This window comes from Rhinatrema bivittatum, chromosome 8, assembly GCF_901001135.1.
Source record: "Rhinatrema bivittatum chromosome 8, aRhiBiv1.1, whole genome shotgun sequence".
NCBI lineage: Eukaryota > Metazoa > Chordata > Amphibia > Gymnophiona > Rhinatrematidae > Rhinatrema > Rhinatrema bivittatum.
Genome location: NC_042622.1, coordinates 196,764,313 through 196,782,365, shown reverse-complemented (window position 1 = coordinate 196,782,365; position 18,053 = coordinate 196,764,313). Strand labels below are relative to the sequence as shown.

The 18,053-nt window shown below is 45.1% G+C and overlaps 1 protein-coding gene across 1 annotated transcript in view; it reads left to right on the top strand.

Moving 5' to 3' along the window:
- Positions 1-18,053, top strand: part of PIMREG (PICALM interacting mitotic regulator) — a 70,151-nt gene that overhangs the window by 43,602 nt on the left and 8,496 nt on the right. Inside the window, exon 4 of the mRNA XM_029612824.1 lies at positions 412-503. Coding sequence (XP_029468684.1) covers positions 412-503 — 92 coding nt within the window. The remainder of the gene's footprint in view (positions 1-411; positions 504-18,053) is intronic.

Below are 18,053 nucleotides of genomic sequence, written 5' to 3'. Positions count from 1 at the left end.
TTATAAGTTGCGCCTGCCTCCGGGCAGGCGTAGGTTGCATGCACCAGCCAACGTCTGGCCCGCGATCCCGGGCACAGCACCAAATGGCCGCTGTGCCTGGAGGCTCCGGGCCGCCCCACCCCTTTTTTTTCAAGTCCCAGGACTTACATGCGTCCCGGGGCTTTACACACACCACCGGGCCTTTTGAAAATAGGCCCGGCGCGCGTAACCCCCTTACGCGTATAAATCCTTGAAAATCTGCCCCAATATCTGTTGCCAGATCAGAAGGGTCTTTTTGAGTTCTTCCTGCCCCCTTATATAGATCAAGATCGAAGGTTGAATAATCCAATGTATTTCTTGTTTATTGAGGAGGTGATTTTGTTTTTTGTATGTATTTGGCTTGTGCTAACTTTGTCCTCTTTTTGCAGGAAGTTTGACAGGGACTTAGAAAGTGTCTCCATGGGCATCTGCCAACTGAAACGTCTCTCTCGAGTGTTTGATGATGTCATTAGTAAAAAAGAAAGGTAAGACACCATTTAAGTTTGAATATTAATGAAAAGAGCGGGAACCCAGACTGTGGACCTTTCTACTCGGTGAATTAATTGGATCCTGGGTACACTCAAATTCTTTTCTCTAAATATGGTCTGAAACATAGGACAGTGAAGCAACTGATCTATTCCATAGCTATTAATGCTCCGGGATAGTAAGTTTTGGGGTTTTTTTGGCTTTTGTCAGATGAGTATATGACTCACCCAGGAGGTATTTAATCTTCTGGGGGGATTGCTTTAAAAAAAAAAAGATTAAGGAGACTATACACACACCTCTCCTGAGGTGCTACCAAAGGTTCCCTCCTTCAGTCAAGTTTCTCCTAGGGTGATATCCATTCGATCCCTCCCCCAGTCAAGTGCCTTGGTCCAGCAGCCAGTTCCCAGTGTGGCCTTAGCTGATGAGAGATCCAACTGAAAGGCTTACGGTTGCAGGAAGCTGTGTACAGTGGTGAAGGCAGTAGTCTTCTGCCTCTGCAACCGGAGACTGTAGCTGTTCTCAGCTGTCACGGGCTGAGCTCAGGTAAAGAAAGTAAGTGGTAGAGAATTTAAGGCCTCCCCCCCCCCCCTTTTTTTGGTCTCTGAAGCCTCAGCATGCCAATCCGACTTATTTCCCAACTCCATGGAGGGCTTGGGGATCCCGGACATCTTGCAGGTTGAGTGGCCTTTTTAGGCTAGGCGGCTTTTCTGTGGCGCTGCATGGTAGGCTGCAGCAAGGTTCGCGCATTTTGTTTTACGTATATCCGCACATCTGGGCCTGGGATTAGTTTGCGCCTATGCATCCAGGTGGGGTGTCCGCCTAGGCCACGTACTTGGACGTCCAGGATTTTTTGAGCATCCAGGTTCTCTGTCTATCTCTCTGTCGCCCTCTGTCTCAGGACTGTGGTTCCAGTACCTACATCTCAGGAAAATACCGGCCGATTATTCCATTTCTTTATTTATGCCCAGGAAGAAGGGCTTGTTTTTTGCCCATCCTGGATTTCAAGGGGGACAACAAACATTTGTGGGTGGCTCGTTTTTTTGCATAGACACCTTGCATTCAGTGATAATGGCTGAGCAGTCAGGGGAGTTTGACGTCCTTGGTATTGTCCTAGGCATACTGGCTAGAGTGTTAACGATTCTGTGCTTCATGGTTTTGAGCACTGCCTTTTGGTTTGGCCTCCGTGGCCAGTATCTCTTTAAAATTATTTATTACATTTTAGAATACATTCAAGTATTCAAGCAAAACTTGAGAAGAAAACAGTTGACATATAATTATAGGCAAAAATAACCTATATACAGGCTATCAAAAAAATGAATATAGGAAAACTTATTAATGCCAAATTATGATCCAAGTTCTCAAATGTCAGGATCCAAACAGTATTCTAGAAGAAATACTAAAAATTATAAAGAAAATACTAGCTTACAGAGGGGTATCAAATCTATAAAGAGTAGGGATGTGCATTCGTTTTCAACGAATGTGCAATCCGCAACGCATAAGTCCCTGTTCATTTGATTCGTGGGTTCGCGAAACTCATGGCGATCCCCCACGAATAAAACATATATTAGTTTCATTCTTTTGGTTCGCAGTGATTTCTTAGTGGCTGTTTGAAATAGGAGAATGCCATGTGGGAGTATCCATAGCAGCAACCAGCCCTTTCCTGTGAGTCATAAGTGACTTCACAGCCCTGTCAGAGTAGTTCAGACAGGTTGGGGAGGAGACCAGAATCCCAACGTATCAGAGCTAAGTATTTTTCTAATGCAGCCAATCGCCGCCCTCACTCAGTGCTCTGTGATGCTGTTCCTGCTGACTCTGTACTAGTTCTACCTTAAGCATGCGGCGTGCCATGCACTTTCTTCTCGGGTGTTGTCCGGGGGGGATGGCTTTACTCAGAGCTAGTCTGAGTGACTCTAATCTGTATTCAATTGTTTGCTACTTTATTAGAATTTTCCATTGAAAAAGATTTGTTCGTTTTTGCTGCTGTGCCAACCAGGCTTTTTTTTTTGACTGCACTCTCTTTTATTGAACTCAAACTGTCTCTCTGTCTCTCCCACTGAGACAAGCTGCCAGCAGTGGCATTTTGCTGCAGATCTTACCCCCTGGCATAGGTTGCAGGCAGGGTTTGGGTGGGAGATAGTGTGAGTTGGTATTTTCAGACAAGAAGCAGCATCACTATTGTGCTTGCTCAGGCTTCCAGTCTTTTCTCTGCAGTTTCATTTTTTTGTGCACACAGAGCAGTCTCAGTTGTAGTATACATCAAGGCACTGCATCTGTGTATAGTTTTCCAGACTCACACATACTGGTACAGCAGTGTTCTTTTAATCCAAATCCCCAGTAGGCATCTTCTGGAGTTAAAATGTTGTTGTGTGCACATACAGCAGTCTCAGTTGCACTGTGCATCTGTGGGTAGTTTTCCAGCCTTACATATATTGGTACAGCGGTGTTCTTTTAATCCAAATCCCCAGTAGGCCTCTGGAGTTTACATTTTTTTGTGTGCATGTACAGCAAGGCACTGCACTGTGTGTCTATGTGTAGTTTTCCAGACTCTCACATATATTGGTACAGAGGTGTTCATTCACCAGTAAAGAAATAATTCTTTTAATTGAAATCCCTAGTAGGCAGTGACATTAAATCCATGATGTCAGGGAAAGGTAGACGAGTGATTGGGACTGGCAGAGGAGTCTCTTCAAAAGGCAGTGCCAGTCCACCATTAAAGTTAAAAAGGGAGCTGTTCCAATCTAAAATCTCTGGAGGGGCAGGCAGTTCCATCCGGGAAAAAACTGAAATTTAAAGATGATGCACTGCCACCACCTGTTTCTGACCCTGTTGTTTTGGAGGTGAGGGAAGGGGAAGGCTGAGTCATGCAAGACAAAAGGGCGAGACCCAAAAGTAGCAGTGCGACAGCAGACTCTAGTTAGCGCTGACAATGTAGCGCAGACACTGTTTGCTTCTGATTCCGATGAAGAATCATCTTGTGTGGGATCAGAAATGGAAGTAGTAATAGCTGAAGAAGGTTTAGGAGGATTAGTTAGTTCTGACTTAGCCTCCACTTCAGTGCTACAGGGGAGAGATGAAACTGATGTTGATGAGGAGGAAGAGCAGTCAGCGCAGGCACAGAGTGTGACTGATGCCCCTGGCATTGTTTCTCAGGGTGCACCCACTAGTTCAACTCTAGTGCCAGCATCCACCCCGAAGGCTATAAAGAAGGGATCACGAAAGAAATCTGTGATCTTGAGCCACTTTAAAGTGACGGAGGATCCATGTTTTGCTCAGTGTAATTACTGTGCCAGGGCTATTAGCAAAGGCAAGCAAAGAGGACATCTAACTAATTTTGGCATGATGCATCATATGCAGAAGCAACACCCATCAGTACTGCCATCTGGGGATGGTGGCAGTTCGGTTAGGGGACCCCTTTTTCCAGGCAGCGTAAAGTGGTTGAAAAGGAGCAGAGTCATCCCACGCCCTCAGCCCCTTCTAGTAGTCAGGTGGCAGGCCAGCAGCCCCCTGCCATGTGTCAGAAGCGACAACCCACCATGGAGGAAATGTGGTGGTGTTCGGTAACGCTATCCCGGGGAAGGAGGCAGGCAACCTCAAAAGTTGTAACCAGGAGCATCAGGAAAATGATTGCCCTTGATGACCAGCCCTTGCAGAGAGTGGAGAATGTGGGTTTCAAGCATTTGCTGAAGGTCTTTGTTCCAAATTACAAAGTCCCCTCCAGAACCACATTTAGCAGAAAGGTCATCCCCAGCCTGTACAACCAGTGTCGCAGTCGCATCCAAGCGCTGCTAGCTAAGGCAGAGGGGAGTGTGCATTTCACCTGCGATATCTGGACCGCCATGAATGCTGCACACTCTTATTTCTCCCTGACAGCACACTGGTGGGACCTGGCTGAGGCAGGGGCAGGCAGCAACTCTATTAGTGAATAAGTATCAGGGTGGAGGTGGGCTTTACTGCACACCCACCTGACGGATGAGGCCCATACCTCAGCCAATATTCTAGTATGCATCAGACAGATGCTGGTGGGCTGGCAGCTACACCAGCGAGACAGGAATCTTCAGGGAGGGTTCTTTGTCACAGACAATGGTGTAAACAGTAAAGGCAATATGCGACAGGCGCTTTCAGAACATCCGCTGTTTTGCACACACTCTGCACCTGGTAGTGAAGTCAGCTTTGGGGTTGGAGTCCAATCACCAAGAGAATGAATATCTGCATACGTTAATACACAAGTGCAGGAACATAGCAGGGTTCTTCCACAGAAGTGTGAAGGCGGGGCATGTTCTCTGACAAAAGCAGACTGATTTTGGCGATGCTTCACAAGCGTCTCATTCAAGACATTGGCACCCGGTGGAATTCCACCTATATGATGCTGCAGAGTTTAGTGGAGCAGCAGACACCCCTTCATGAACTTTCTGCGGAAATGAATATAGGTGTGCTAAGTTCCCTAGGGCATCATGATTGGTTAGTCATGAGTCAGCTGGTAAAAATCCTGCAGCCCTTCAAGGATGCCATGGAGGAGCTGAGTTCCAGAAGTGCTACCTTGGCTGACATCATCCCTATAGTTAATTTTCTGGAGGAAAATTTGGAGGCCTTTAAACAGGAAGAGGGAATGACAGTTGAGGTGCTGCATTGTCTGGACTTTTTGCGAAGCAGGTGCAAGAGAGATTAAGACCTTTAACAAAAGACCACACATACATGCTCGCCACAGTCTATGATCCCCTTGTGAAAGGGAAACTCACCCTACAGTCCGATTGTCTCTCATTTGTGAAGGACCTGCTGTTTAGGAAAAGTCCATGAACAGGAGCGCCATAGGCAGAGACAGATTAGGCATGAAGCAGAGGAGGAAACAGCGGGCACTTCAGAGAGTAGTGTAAGCCCAAGTAGGAGCAGCACTCTGTCAGCGACAGCTAGTACTTCCTCCTCCACTTCAGTACACCAAAGCCATGTTGCCCCTAAAAAAAGCATCTGTTCTGGAATGGGCTAGAGCGAAAGCAGCTGGCATGAAGAACTCTCAGCCCACCCAAGCAAAGGAGATACCAGCACAAATGTTAGTGACACAGTATCTCACAGAGCCCATAGAGGACATTCAAACAGATCCGCTGGCATATTGGGCACACAAGTCCACTGTCTGGCCACACCTAGCCAAAGTAGCTCAGCGATATCTGTCATGTCCACCAACCAGTGTGCCCAGTGAACGTGTATTTTCAATGACAGGGGATATCATGAGCCCTCATCGCTCAAGGCTGGCACCAGAGTTGATGGAAATGCTAGTGTTTTTGAAAATAAACATGCCTTTGCTTGGGTTTCCAGATTTTCCCTGTGAATGGCAAGATGAATAAAAGCAACTTTAAATCCTTGCAGCAGCTCCAATTGCCTCATATGCTCCAGATAATATCAGCACATGTACCTGACCTCAGACACTGTGCCTGTCTGAGTTTAGTTCTAGTATCTCTAATTTCAGTTTCATGTATTTGTGCATCACTTCTTTCCAGAATATTCTTTTTCCTGTTTTGCAACATTTGGGATGTAAGAACATAAAAAGCTGACTTAAGATGTTTGGAGCCTGCATATTTCATATGCTCAATAGTTTTCATGACCTTCATAATATGGGCCATTTTCCCTAAATCTTTCTTAGGTGCCAACATTAATGTTTCTAGTACTTTAGAAAACTGGTGGTAGTTGTACTCTAGTTCATCCTCTGTGTTCCCATAGTTTACAGAGATACTGTAGGGTACAAAGTCAACATAGGTTGATATTGTAGATTTGGACTTGAGTAGCAGTTTTCTTATTTTTGAGAGCTCTTCAAGTTCCTTTGTCATCAGCTGAAGTGCATTTTCAGCTAATAGTTTCTGGGTATTCACTAGACGCCAACAGAACCACCACACTTTCGGGGCAAACCCATTCCAGGGAACCCTTTTCTGCGCAAAGGAAAGGGGACTCTCCCCGGGTGTAGCTAGCCTATCTCTTAGTACCCACCGACCCATGTTGAACCAAAACCGCTGTTCTCATGGAAACCTCCTCCACATCGACTTGCCGCACTTTGAAGGCTCGTGATCCATTCTAGGGGCCGACCCATTCTAGGGAGCCCTTTCCTGCGCAAGGAAAAGGAACTCTCCCCGGGTATCACCTATCTCTTAACACCCACTGACCCATGTTGAACCGCTGTTCACATGGAAACTTCCTCCATCTCTGCCTTCAAAATTCTTGTTTGTATATCTGCTACATCCACTAGATTTTAAAAGACCAGCGAGAGCTCACTAGATGCCAGCGGAACCACCCCACTCTAGGGGGCGAACCCATTTTAGGGAGCCCTTTCCTGCACAAAGGAAAGGGAACTCTCCCCGGGGCCAACCTGTCTTGCCCTTATCAAAACCACAGCAAGCTGACTACCTCCGCTCTGCCAGCCAGTCTTGCCCCTATCAACTTTCTGCCACTCTGCCTTGCTGCCATACACCAGACGACGCACTCTTTTCCTTGTGGTGTTCTTGCCACTATCATGGTTCCTCGGTGTGTTGATGCTAGTCTTTCTGCTGCTTTGTCCCTTTATCGGCGCCTTGTGGTTTTTTCTGACACTCTGCTTGCTATGTCCCCCCTTCTTTGTGCTGTAGGATGTTGATGCCACTTGTCTTGCCACTTTGCCTGTCGTGCTGCCTTCAAGGGTTCATGCAACTGTTATCGGTGCTCTCTTTTGAAGCTGTGGTGTGTTTTTGACACTCTTGCTGCTGCTTTGCACCTCTGTTAAAGCACTCTTGCCACTCCTGGTACCCTTTTGCCTGTTTACAGTGCCTTAGGCTATTCATGCCACTTTGGTGCCACTTTGCCACAGTCTAAGTACCTTGGAGCTTTTTTCTCGCTCTGATGATTGCTCCCCAGAAGTTTCATCAGAATTGATAAGAAAAACAAATGAAACTAATAAACAAATTGGTTTTTTCCCTTAAGAAACTAATGAAACACATTTGAGTCCCAGCGAAATGAAACAAATGTTTTCCTTCTGCACATCCCTAATAAAGAGGACTCACATTTCCAAGGTCATTTTCTTATGAGGTCAAATAGCATTTGAAGATGAAATTCCCTCAACATTTAACCCTTTATCAATAAGAAAATTGGACAACTGAGATAGATGGAAAAAAAGTACAAGAAACATTGTTATATTTTATGAGACATATATGGATATTTCAAAATAAAGAAGGTACCTAATTGCAGAACTCTAGGCCTCATGAGGAGGAATTGTTACCTCTTTTTCTGTGTATGTCTAGCTAAGTCTCGAACTTTAAGTTTAAGGAAAAGCTCTAAACGGTGTCTGAAGAACATCTTAAGAATCCAATCCCTATCTGATTCCAAAAGAAGGGAAACAAAGTCGCTGGTTGAGCTATTTCACTATCAGTCATCTCAAGGACCTCTGAGATGTTTAAGTTAACAGCAACAACAGGAGAAAGAGACTGCATATTTTGCCCTTCATCGGGATTTTTCTTAAAAGGTGGTAAATAATAAATCCTTGCAGTTGGTGGAATAGCATTTTCTGGAATCTTTAATACTTCCATCAAATATTTCCTCCACATATCCTTTGCAGAAGTATAAGGAATGTTAGGAAAATTTAATAAAACCCAGGTTCTTTCCATGGATTTGATTTTCAATCCTGTTAGTCCAAACCTGGTTTTCTTTCATCAATGTTTGCTGTAATTCAGTAGTATTATCAATTTCCAATTTAAAGGTTTTACAGGAATGGCTAAACCCCACATTCTCCTCTTTCAAAATCTGAACTTGATTTTCAATCTGGGTAACTTGTTTAATCAAAGGATTTAACTGAGTTGTTAAATTAGAATTTAAAGTCACAATAGCTTCCAATATAGTTTCTAAGGAGAATGCAGGAGTTCTTACCATGACAAAGGGACTAACAGAAGGTGATTCCAAAGAAAAAGTTGTTCCATGATGGGGGATTCCTCTTCAAAATGCTGTTGACGACCTCCGGAAAGGATCCGCTGGCGGTGACCATGCCGGGCTCTGCAACAGCATTTGCAGGCACTGTGGTCTCAGATCAAGGCTCAGGGGACGCGGCATCATTGGCACGCGCTGAGCTCCGTTGCAGTGAGAAGATCTTTGTTGCAGCAGGATTAACAGGAGCTGTCCTTTCCACCGGGGACAACGATGTAATCGAACCTGGGAAGGAGTAGAGTACTTCTTCTCGACTTCCAGCGATTCACTTCCCGGCAAGCGGACTCCTCGCTGCATGTGCACATCCATCGGGCCAACAGTTGGACCCTCAGGAGGGGGCACTGAGACCTCCCGCTCCTTGGCCCTTCAGTTGTGGCTAGAATGAGGCATATTGGCCCTACATAACATCTCTCCTCTCAATCTAACTTTTCAACTTCAGCTACATATCTCCAACAGACCGACTAGAAGTGCTTACAGAAACATGCTACTCACCCAGCCGGCGAAAACCTCCCTGAGGAAACGCGCACTATCCACAGTGGGTCCCACACTCTGGAATTCGCTCCCCCCGGACCTTCGACTTGAACCATGCCATATTACATTCAAAAAGAAGCTAAAGACCTGGCTTTTTCCACAAGCATTCCTAGAGATCTAAGAGCCAGAAGAATACAATACCTGTATAGACTTTGAACCTCCATCCTACCCTGTACAAAGGTTTATCTGAATAGTTCGTTATCGCAATTTACCAAACATGTTTTGTTCTCTGTAACCTACTTCTAAGTTCCTTTATGCCTCATTATGTTATCTGTTATTTGTTTCAATGTAAACCGCCCATCGAGGCGTCTGTTTTATTTCCTTGTAAACCGGTGTGATATGTATTTTATACAGGAACACCGGTATATAAAAACTAAAAATAAATAAATAGGAAACCAAGACTAAAAGAGAAATGTGACGCTGGGTAGAGCTAGATCACCATCTTGGATCGAAATGGCTAGTATCTCTTTTTTTTCCTACAAGATTCTGGAAGACATCCTGGACTTGGTGAACCTGGCCAAGAGCAGTCTTCAGCCTTCCCAATTGCTAGGGTCTTTTGGTCAGGGCAGGGTGTTCTGCCGGAGGGTCGTATTCAGATATTGATGACGCAGGTGTGTTCATTGATGAACCCAATACACCCGACGGGGTATTCCTGTCTACAGGTGCTTGAATTGATCGGCGGTGACTCTGGAAATGGTGGCAAGGGTGTATTTGTGTCCTCTTCAGCGCAGTCTGCTGTCTCGTTGGAGCCCATAATCTCAGGACTATTCGATTTTAGCGTCATTTATCGATGGAGGTCTAAACACACTTGCGGTGGTGGTATAAAGCATATCTGAGGGGAAAATGTGGGTTTCCCTAGGCTCACTGGTGCTCACAACAGATGCAAGCCTCCAGGGTTAGGGAGTTCACTGTCTGGAGCTGACAGCGCAAGGACACTGGAGTGCAGAAGTCTCTCTGGAGTATCAATCTTCAGGAAGCCCGTGCAGTCTGGTTGTCATTCTTGCAGCTGGACGATCATTTGCAGGGTCGAGTGGTTCAAATTATGTCTGACAATGCGACAACAGGGCCTTGTGTCAATTGGTAGTGTGGAACCAAGAGCCAGCAAGTGTTGCAGGAAATAGCCCAACTTATGGAGTGGGCGGAAGTCCTTCAGGAGAACTCAGCCTCACGTATTGCAGGGAAAGACAATGTAAAAGCAGACTTTCTCAGCAGACTGTCTGAAACCAGTTGAATGAGAATTGTCAAACAAGGCATTTCAGCTGGTAATGGATCTACAAGTGACTCTTCGCACTGCAAAAGTTCTTCATTTATTTAATTGTAGGAGAGATCCGAAGCTCTTGGGCATCGATGCCCTCCTGCAGGAGTTGCCAGAGGGAGAGCTGCTGTATGACTTCCCCCATGGCCCATGTTGGGCAGGGTGATTTGGAAGATTGAGAGTCACAGGAGGATGGTGCTTCTGTTGGCACCAGTTTGGCTCAGGAGATCATGGTACACAGATCTGCAAAGGCTCCTGGCAGTCTTTCCTCTCCGGCTTCCAGTGCACAAGGATCGGCTGCAACAGGAGCCTGTTCTTCATGAAGATCTGACTCTATTTTGTCTCACAGCATGGCCCTTGAGAGGACTTGCTTGCTAAGATGAATATTCTTCTGCAGTGATTGTCACCTTGTTACGAGTGAGAAAGTTCTCCACTTCCTTAGCCTATGTATGGGTTTGGCGAATGTTTGAGGCTTGGTGTGAACATCAAGGGGTTCTTCCTTATTCTGTTAAGATCCCGCTCATTTTAGAATTTTTGCAGGATGGATTGAACAAAGGGTTGCCCCTTAATTCCTTAAAGGTACAGGTAGTGGCTCTTATTTAAAAATATTTATTACCCGCTCTTCCTAAGTTCAAAGCAGGGTACAATATGAACATACACAGTCAAATGAAGGCGAGAACAAGACTATGCATCATTCTTACTAAAAAGGGGAACCACATAATTCTTCAGGAAGGAGGAGAAACAAGCACCTAGGGAGTACATTTTTGAGATAGGGGCCGGAGGTGAGGGCAGTAGTCTGCTATGAAGATCTATCAGAGGAGGGACATGTTGGGGGTAATTAATTTTATCTGAAAAACTGGAACAATTGTGACTTAATACAAATACAATTCCAGAAAAGAAGTCACATATGTGACACAGTTCATTGGTTTACCCTCATAGATGGGCTAATGTACACTTCCGCTGATTTAGCGTTTATAACTTTTATGCCTAGAAATCTCTGGCTGCCCATTCGTAATTCAATCACAGGGTAACCTATTAATGAACCGTGGTTGACACTGCCGCTTATGTGCTGCTGTTTGTTTAAAGCAGAACTTCCAAAAGAATTCACATAATATGTCGGGAAATTTATGAATCGTGATGAATAAGCTATTTCTGCTTGGCTTAAAGGTTTCAATGATTGGCTAAGTATTCTTTTTTTCAACATTTTTTCGTGGGAATTTTTGAGAAAAACTTTTTGGTAGTTTAAATGTGGGAATTTTGACATTTTCATGGGAATCTTTTGATAAAAATTAAACGTTTGTTATAAAAGATTTTTGGGAATAAAAATTTAAAGAAATGTTTTTTGGCAAATGACAATAAATGATTGAAACATCACACTGCTCTGAAGGCTGAATACAGCTTGCGGCCCATAGTGCGGCGAGAGGCTGCAGATTAAAACACGAGAGCTGTTTTTTATGATATTGTCATTTGCTTTTTAGAATAATTTTTATGCTTATGTGATTGGATTGTGATCCTTTTCCCTCTCTGTGTTTTGATTGTCGATTATTCTGAGAGGTGGCTTACTTCTGGTGTTTTGATTATTTATCAGTCTTTAAGTAATTACATTTTAAATTAATACAGAAAAATGTATTACTTAAAGATGCAGAATTTTAAATATTTTGAGCAGAATTTCCCTAGAAATTCACTGTAAAGTGTCTCTTCCACTTGTCTCCCTACTCCCCTGGCAACTTTGTCCTCTCAGGCCCCAACTCCTCCACCTGCCAGTATCTCTCCCCTCCCCCTCTAGGCTCAACCCCTTCCACTCTATTGCCAGTCCCAGAGTTTGACCCTGTTCTCAGTACTGCCCCTCACACAGGCTCCCTCTATCCCTCCCTCTCACACACACATGCTCCCTCTCTCTAGTATACACACACATCCCCTCATACAGGCTCCCTCTCTCTTGCATACACACCCATACAAGCTCCCTTTCTCTCTCACACATACATCCTCACACAGGCTACCTATGTCTCTCTCTCAGGCATCCCTTCACACCGGCTCTGTCTCACACATACACAATCCCTTCACACAGGCTAACACCCTCACACACACACACGTGCTCCCAATCTCTCTGGCACCCACACTCAAGAAACCCCCCCCCTGCTCTCTCACCTCCCATGCTTTCTTTCACCCCCTCTCCCTCTCCTCTCACACACACACACACATTCACTCTCACGGGGGCCTTCATCGTCGCCGCAAGCAGAGCGCGGCACACGGGGGCTTTTATCTTCACGCGTTCCGTTCGCAGCATGCTGGGGTCTCCTCTGCCATTTTCTGCGCAGGGGGGAGTTCTGCACAAATTCTGTGCTCCGCAGAAGCGCAGAATTCCCCCAGGACTAATGTGTTTTGGAGATTACTGGATTAATTGCCAGTGAAAACTGTACCGTTGAAGAACCTTTTTTTTAACTTCTGTTCTAATTTGGAAAACTGGGGAACAGTAGAAAAAGTGGGCTTGCTGATGTTTTGTCATTTTGGTATTTCAAGCATAGGCGGTGATTCATACTGGTGACAGATGGAGAGCAGCGTTTCTAACGGGAAGGGAATTAGTTGTTGCCCTCCATGTGAAAAATCCAACACATCTTTTGTACTGAGCTGACTACATTCACTTGTGCTGGGGTGCAACTGGAGAGCCAGTACTAGTGAAATGTATTGTAATGAGCCAAAGATAAAATGCAAGAAACTGTAGGCATATATTTTCTATTTCCAGACTGCAATTGCAATGTGCAATTACCATGTAAAATGCAATTTAGCAAACCCCGCCCCTGTTATCCAGCATGCATGCAAAATAATCTGTGCTTGGTAATCAAATAATGCCGGTTATCTGAGAGCCCCCCCCTGCTCCAGGCTGGGAACGGGAGGGGAGGGAGTTCAAGCTGTTGTAGACAGCATAGAGCACAGTAGAAAATGCTACTGTGCTACCTAATATTAATTAGCATTCTGTTTAAACCTTGGCAAGCCCTACTGCCAAAAGTTGGTTAGTTGACCTTTTTGGTTGACTGGGTGCCAGATAATGGGGCTTTTACTGTAATATGTTTTACCAGACAATATTTCCTATTTTTATCATTAAAGATGACCTCAGGTAATGGATAGAGCTACACACATCGATGTCTCATACAGTAGCATCTATATCACACAGTCCGTATGGTACCAAGGTGGTAAGAGGGTCTTTGATGACTGATTGACTAATATTAATTCCTGGGTCCACAAAGTTAAGGCATATTAACGCTACAAGACTGATTTCCTCTAGCAACAGCAGCATGTCCCATTGGTGGTATGGTACTCTGCTGCCACCAACACTGAGGGAGTTAAAGTGCTTGCATTCCAGTCCCTCTGGTATATGACAACCATCTCATTATTTGCCATCAGAACTGCAGCTGTGCTGGGTTGAAACATTTAATATAAAAAAAAAAGAAAAGTTTACCTACTGTGAATGGAATACAGTTGTCTTAATAGATGGTCATAATGCATCAAAAGATTGCTGTTTACAAATCACTATAAATCTGTTGTGACCATTCTTAAGCCTGATTTCTTAATATTTTTCCATCTTATTAGCGACATGACCGTTTCTCTCATTTCTAACTGAAGATAATACATTCCAGGTAACAGGTTGATGTTCACCATAATCTTTTTTTTTTTTTTTTTTCTTGTGTGTCCTAGGAGGAGAAAAACTGCTTTGTATTTGAGATTTTGGGGAAGAAAGGGAATAAGGCTTTTTTTTAAATTTTTGTTTTGCTGGTCCTGCACCATTTAAAGATTATCTTTTGACCTATAACTTTGGTCTTGTAGTAGACTGTGAAGCAGGTATCCAAGAGCAGTAAGTTCATTTAACATGTTTTATAGGTGCCTATGGGAACCTCATCTGAGTGCACTCCCGATTTGAGGGCCAATACATTAGTCCACATTTTAGGATAATCAAAGTATGTGAACTGATCATAAAATAGAAATGCTTGGTTTTGGATTTTAGACTATGATAATTGGCTTTCCAAATCCGAGCTCAAGGCCAGTTGCAAATTCAGGTATAGTTGGTAGATGTCTGCCCAAATGGGCTTACAATATAATAGGGTCATTTGCCAAGGTGCGATAAGCCCATTATTGTGTGCGTTAGGGCATTATCGCACGCGATAACGCCCTAATCGTGGCAGTAAAATTAAAATTAGGGGAAGGGGTGGAGTTAGGGAGGAGTTTGGAAGGAGTTTAGGGAAATAGGGTGGCGGCATCGCTGCCAGTGATAATGTTTTGGACATTATCACCGGCAGTAGCACGGGAAATAGCACCACCTTTTAGCGTGGCGCTATGGAGGCGATAGAATGTGGCATGGCCGCACTGCAGCAGGTGAAACCGCACCGCCGTGATGCGGCCGGCTGCACACTAGCACCCCCTACCCTTTTATCTCCCCCCCCCCCCCGCCCTTTACCGCGGCAGCTCATCATTCCGCAGGAAAGATTAATCTAGGCTTAAGTTTGAAGCAAGGGAGGATGAAGTGATTTGCCTAAGGTCATCAGTGGGGGATACAGGAATTGAACCCTGTTCCCTGGTACTCAGCCTGATATTCTAAACTTTAGGGTATTCTAGTTGAATAATTCACATGAGTATTACTGACATACTGAAAATCAGACCTGGGTTTGTGACCCTTAATTCAAGAAATGATTTTCTTTCAGAAATAGGAGGTTTTTTGTTTTTTTAATTAGCATTGTTGCCAGCACTCTGCTTAGGTAAGAGACACTAGTTATCAACTGCAAAATATAAATGGAGGGGAGGGAATTAAAACAAACTAAACTGTGTCCAAGATACTGGGCTTGCAATCTGTCCCAAGACAGAAAAAATCTTTTGTTATAAGTTTTATATGAACCTTTATTGCCTTGTCTTTTGGCAATCTAGGTATCAGGGGAGAATTATTTGTAGCTGCCTTGTGCATATATTTTTGCCATACTTGTAATATTGCTTATGGTATATAATTTTTAAAACTCTGTGCAGACTTCAGCATTTTTATGTTGCACTTGCATATAAATGATCATTTTTCAGTATTTTAGGAAACCAAAATCTCCCTGCGACTGAGTAGCTGTTTTTCTTTCTCCAGATCAACTCTCTTGCTACTAATATTTATTAATTTGCTTGTGTTTGCTTAATTCACACTGGTAACTATGCCTGAATAACTGCATAGCATTGTGCTCAGAGTATTGAAATGTTTAAATGAAAACCTGATTTCCATATATAGCTAGCAGCAATGAAATTTACCTCACATCCACCAGAAATGAAACACTTTAGGAGCTTTTTATTCTTTGAAATGGCTTTCCTTCATTTCAGTGGAAAGCTACAAGTATGGTACAAGTTTTGCAAAAAAAAAAAATCTAGTTAAAATTTAAGGAATTCAAAATGTGCTCCCTAAAATGGGAAAGGGAGCCATAATAGAAACATTCAAATATCAAGCAGGCTTTCACAAGTTACAGGAGGGGTAGCTTTTTCTGTTAAAAATAAGCTGAAGGATAAGGGGCCATGATGTGAATTTGGAGAGAGGCTCAGAGGATAGATGAGGAACTATTACTTTGAGAGTAGTGGCTGTCTGAAATTGCCTGCCAACAGGGATGGTGACAGGTCAAACCTGCTTGGAAAAAATGTGGAGGGTGTTAGTAAGGGCATGGGAGGGTATGACTCTGTGAGTGGTCTTGGGCTGGCTAGAGACCCAGACTCTGGCTGTTCTTTCATACATTTATTATTGACACTAAAACAAAACAGAAGCAGCTCTGCTTACTTTAGCAGTTCTCAAACACAAACAGCAATGTAATTCATAGTTCAGCTGTATTGGCCTTCTATAGGCTTCCTGCTCCTCCCTGGGGCTTCCTCTCCCCTCCCTAGTTAATTCCTCTCCCTAGGGAAGTGCCCCAGAACAGGATTCACTGCTGCTATAGGGATTAAGGTGGACCAGGCCAGATCTCTGTGTCTACAGGAGAAAACTCCAGAGCAACTTAAAAGGACGGGCTGTAGAGGAACAGTGGGCAATAGTTAAACTGAAAAAAGGATAACTTACCCAGCTGACGTTGTCCGGAATATTAAACAGAACTTCCCTGTTCGTACCCGGATCAGTCCAGACAGCTGGGTTTTGCCTCCCCTCCAGCAGATGGAGATAGAGAAGTTTTTCACTGACACTGCCAGTTAAGTTGAGGTGCCACCTGCAGTCTGCCAGTATTTCTCTGTCTCCAGCAGATGGTGGAGGTGCAAATCCTTTAATTCCCTGAGGGTTCAGGTAGCGGCCCTGGCTGGTTTTCAGGGTAAGGTATGTGGAGTTCGCTTGGCAGCGCACCCAGACGTCATGCGCTACCTACGGGGAGTTAAACATCTGCGTCTACCTGTCCGGAATCCGTGTCCTCCTCACAGGACAAGCAGGATGATAGTCCTCACATATGGGTGACATCAGGATGGAGCCCAGTCACGGAAACCTTTGTCAAAGTTTCTAGAACTTTGACTGGCACCTACTGGGCATGCCCAGCATGGCACTAACCCTGCATCCAGCAGGGGTCCCCCTTCAGTCTCTTTTTTTTTCCACGCAGCAGTAGCCACGTGGGTTAAGGAGCTCTCTAGAGATTCCTGACAGGAATTTTCCTCACAGAACTTCTTTTACAATTTTCAAAAAATCCTACCCCATAGGGGTCCCCCTATCGATTCCGTACTCCGCTGTCGAACGGTAAGGCTTTACCCTCCTTTGCGATTGATTCCCGTCGAGTTTTTTCCTTGGGGTCTACTGGCCATCGACCGTACCACGGCTAAATTTTTGTCGAAGCCATGGCGTGGGGTTTTTGTCGGTGCCCTGACTGTCCTCGGACAATGTCCATCACAGACCTGCATAGGGTTTGTGTGTTATGTTTGAGGTCCGACCATGACATCCTAACTTGCACCAAATGTGCCCAAATGACGCTGAAGGGCCATAAGGCCCGCTCAGAGAAGATGGAGTTTCTTTTTCAGGCAAAGCCTCCGACTCCATCGACCGCTTCGACATTGTCTGAGCTGGTGCCATTGACCGCTCACCAGCAGCGGGACACCGGTGCTGCCCGACTGGCATCGACTACTCCAAAGGTGTCGACTTCTCCCTCATCGGCTCCGGAGAAGGACCAAGGAGAACATCGTGAAAAGCGTCAACACCGCCATCGGAAGGCTCAGTCCGCTGATTCAGGCAAGCCCTCGGTGTTGAGAGCCACCGACAAAGAAATCCCGTCCAGAGAAGGCCCCATCCTCCTCTGCGACTGGGTCACTGAGGCGTTCTCCACCTTCATTGTTGCAGGGAGCCACGACTCCACTTTCACCGGTGGACCCTCCGGCTACACCAGTGCTGCCTCCTATTTCAGAGCTGGGGTTGCACGCCCCAGGCTTCCGCGAGGATTTGGTTCTGATGATCCAAGAGGCCGTCGGAAAGGCACTGCAGGGTTTCCAGCCTCCATCGATGACTGCACAGATGCCAGCTCCGGTCGCCAACCCGATTCCCACGGCACTCGCTTCGCTTCTCGGCAGGCTGGATGCGTTGATCGGTGCCCTTCCACTGGTGGAACCGAGGATACCGGTATGTCTAACTCCTTCCACCCCGATTCCTTTGTCATCAGACAATGACGAACCACCGAGGCTGGAACCTATGTCCGGACCATCTGGGATCTTACCACCGACTCGCCCATCGATGTCACCGATACCATCGATACTGCATCGTCCTCAATCGGTGCCTCCATTGGTGCCGTCAGTGCCTAGACCTGATCCTTGAGGAATAGCACCATTACTTCCCTCTGGAGATCCTATGGGAGCAGGTGATCAGCCTTAC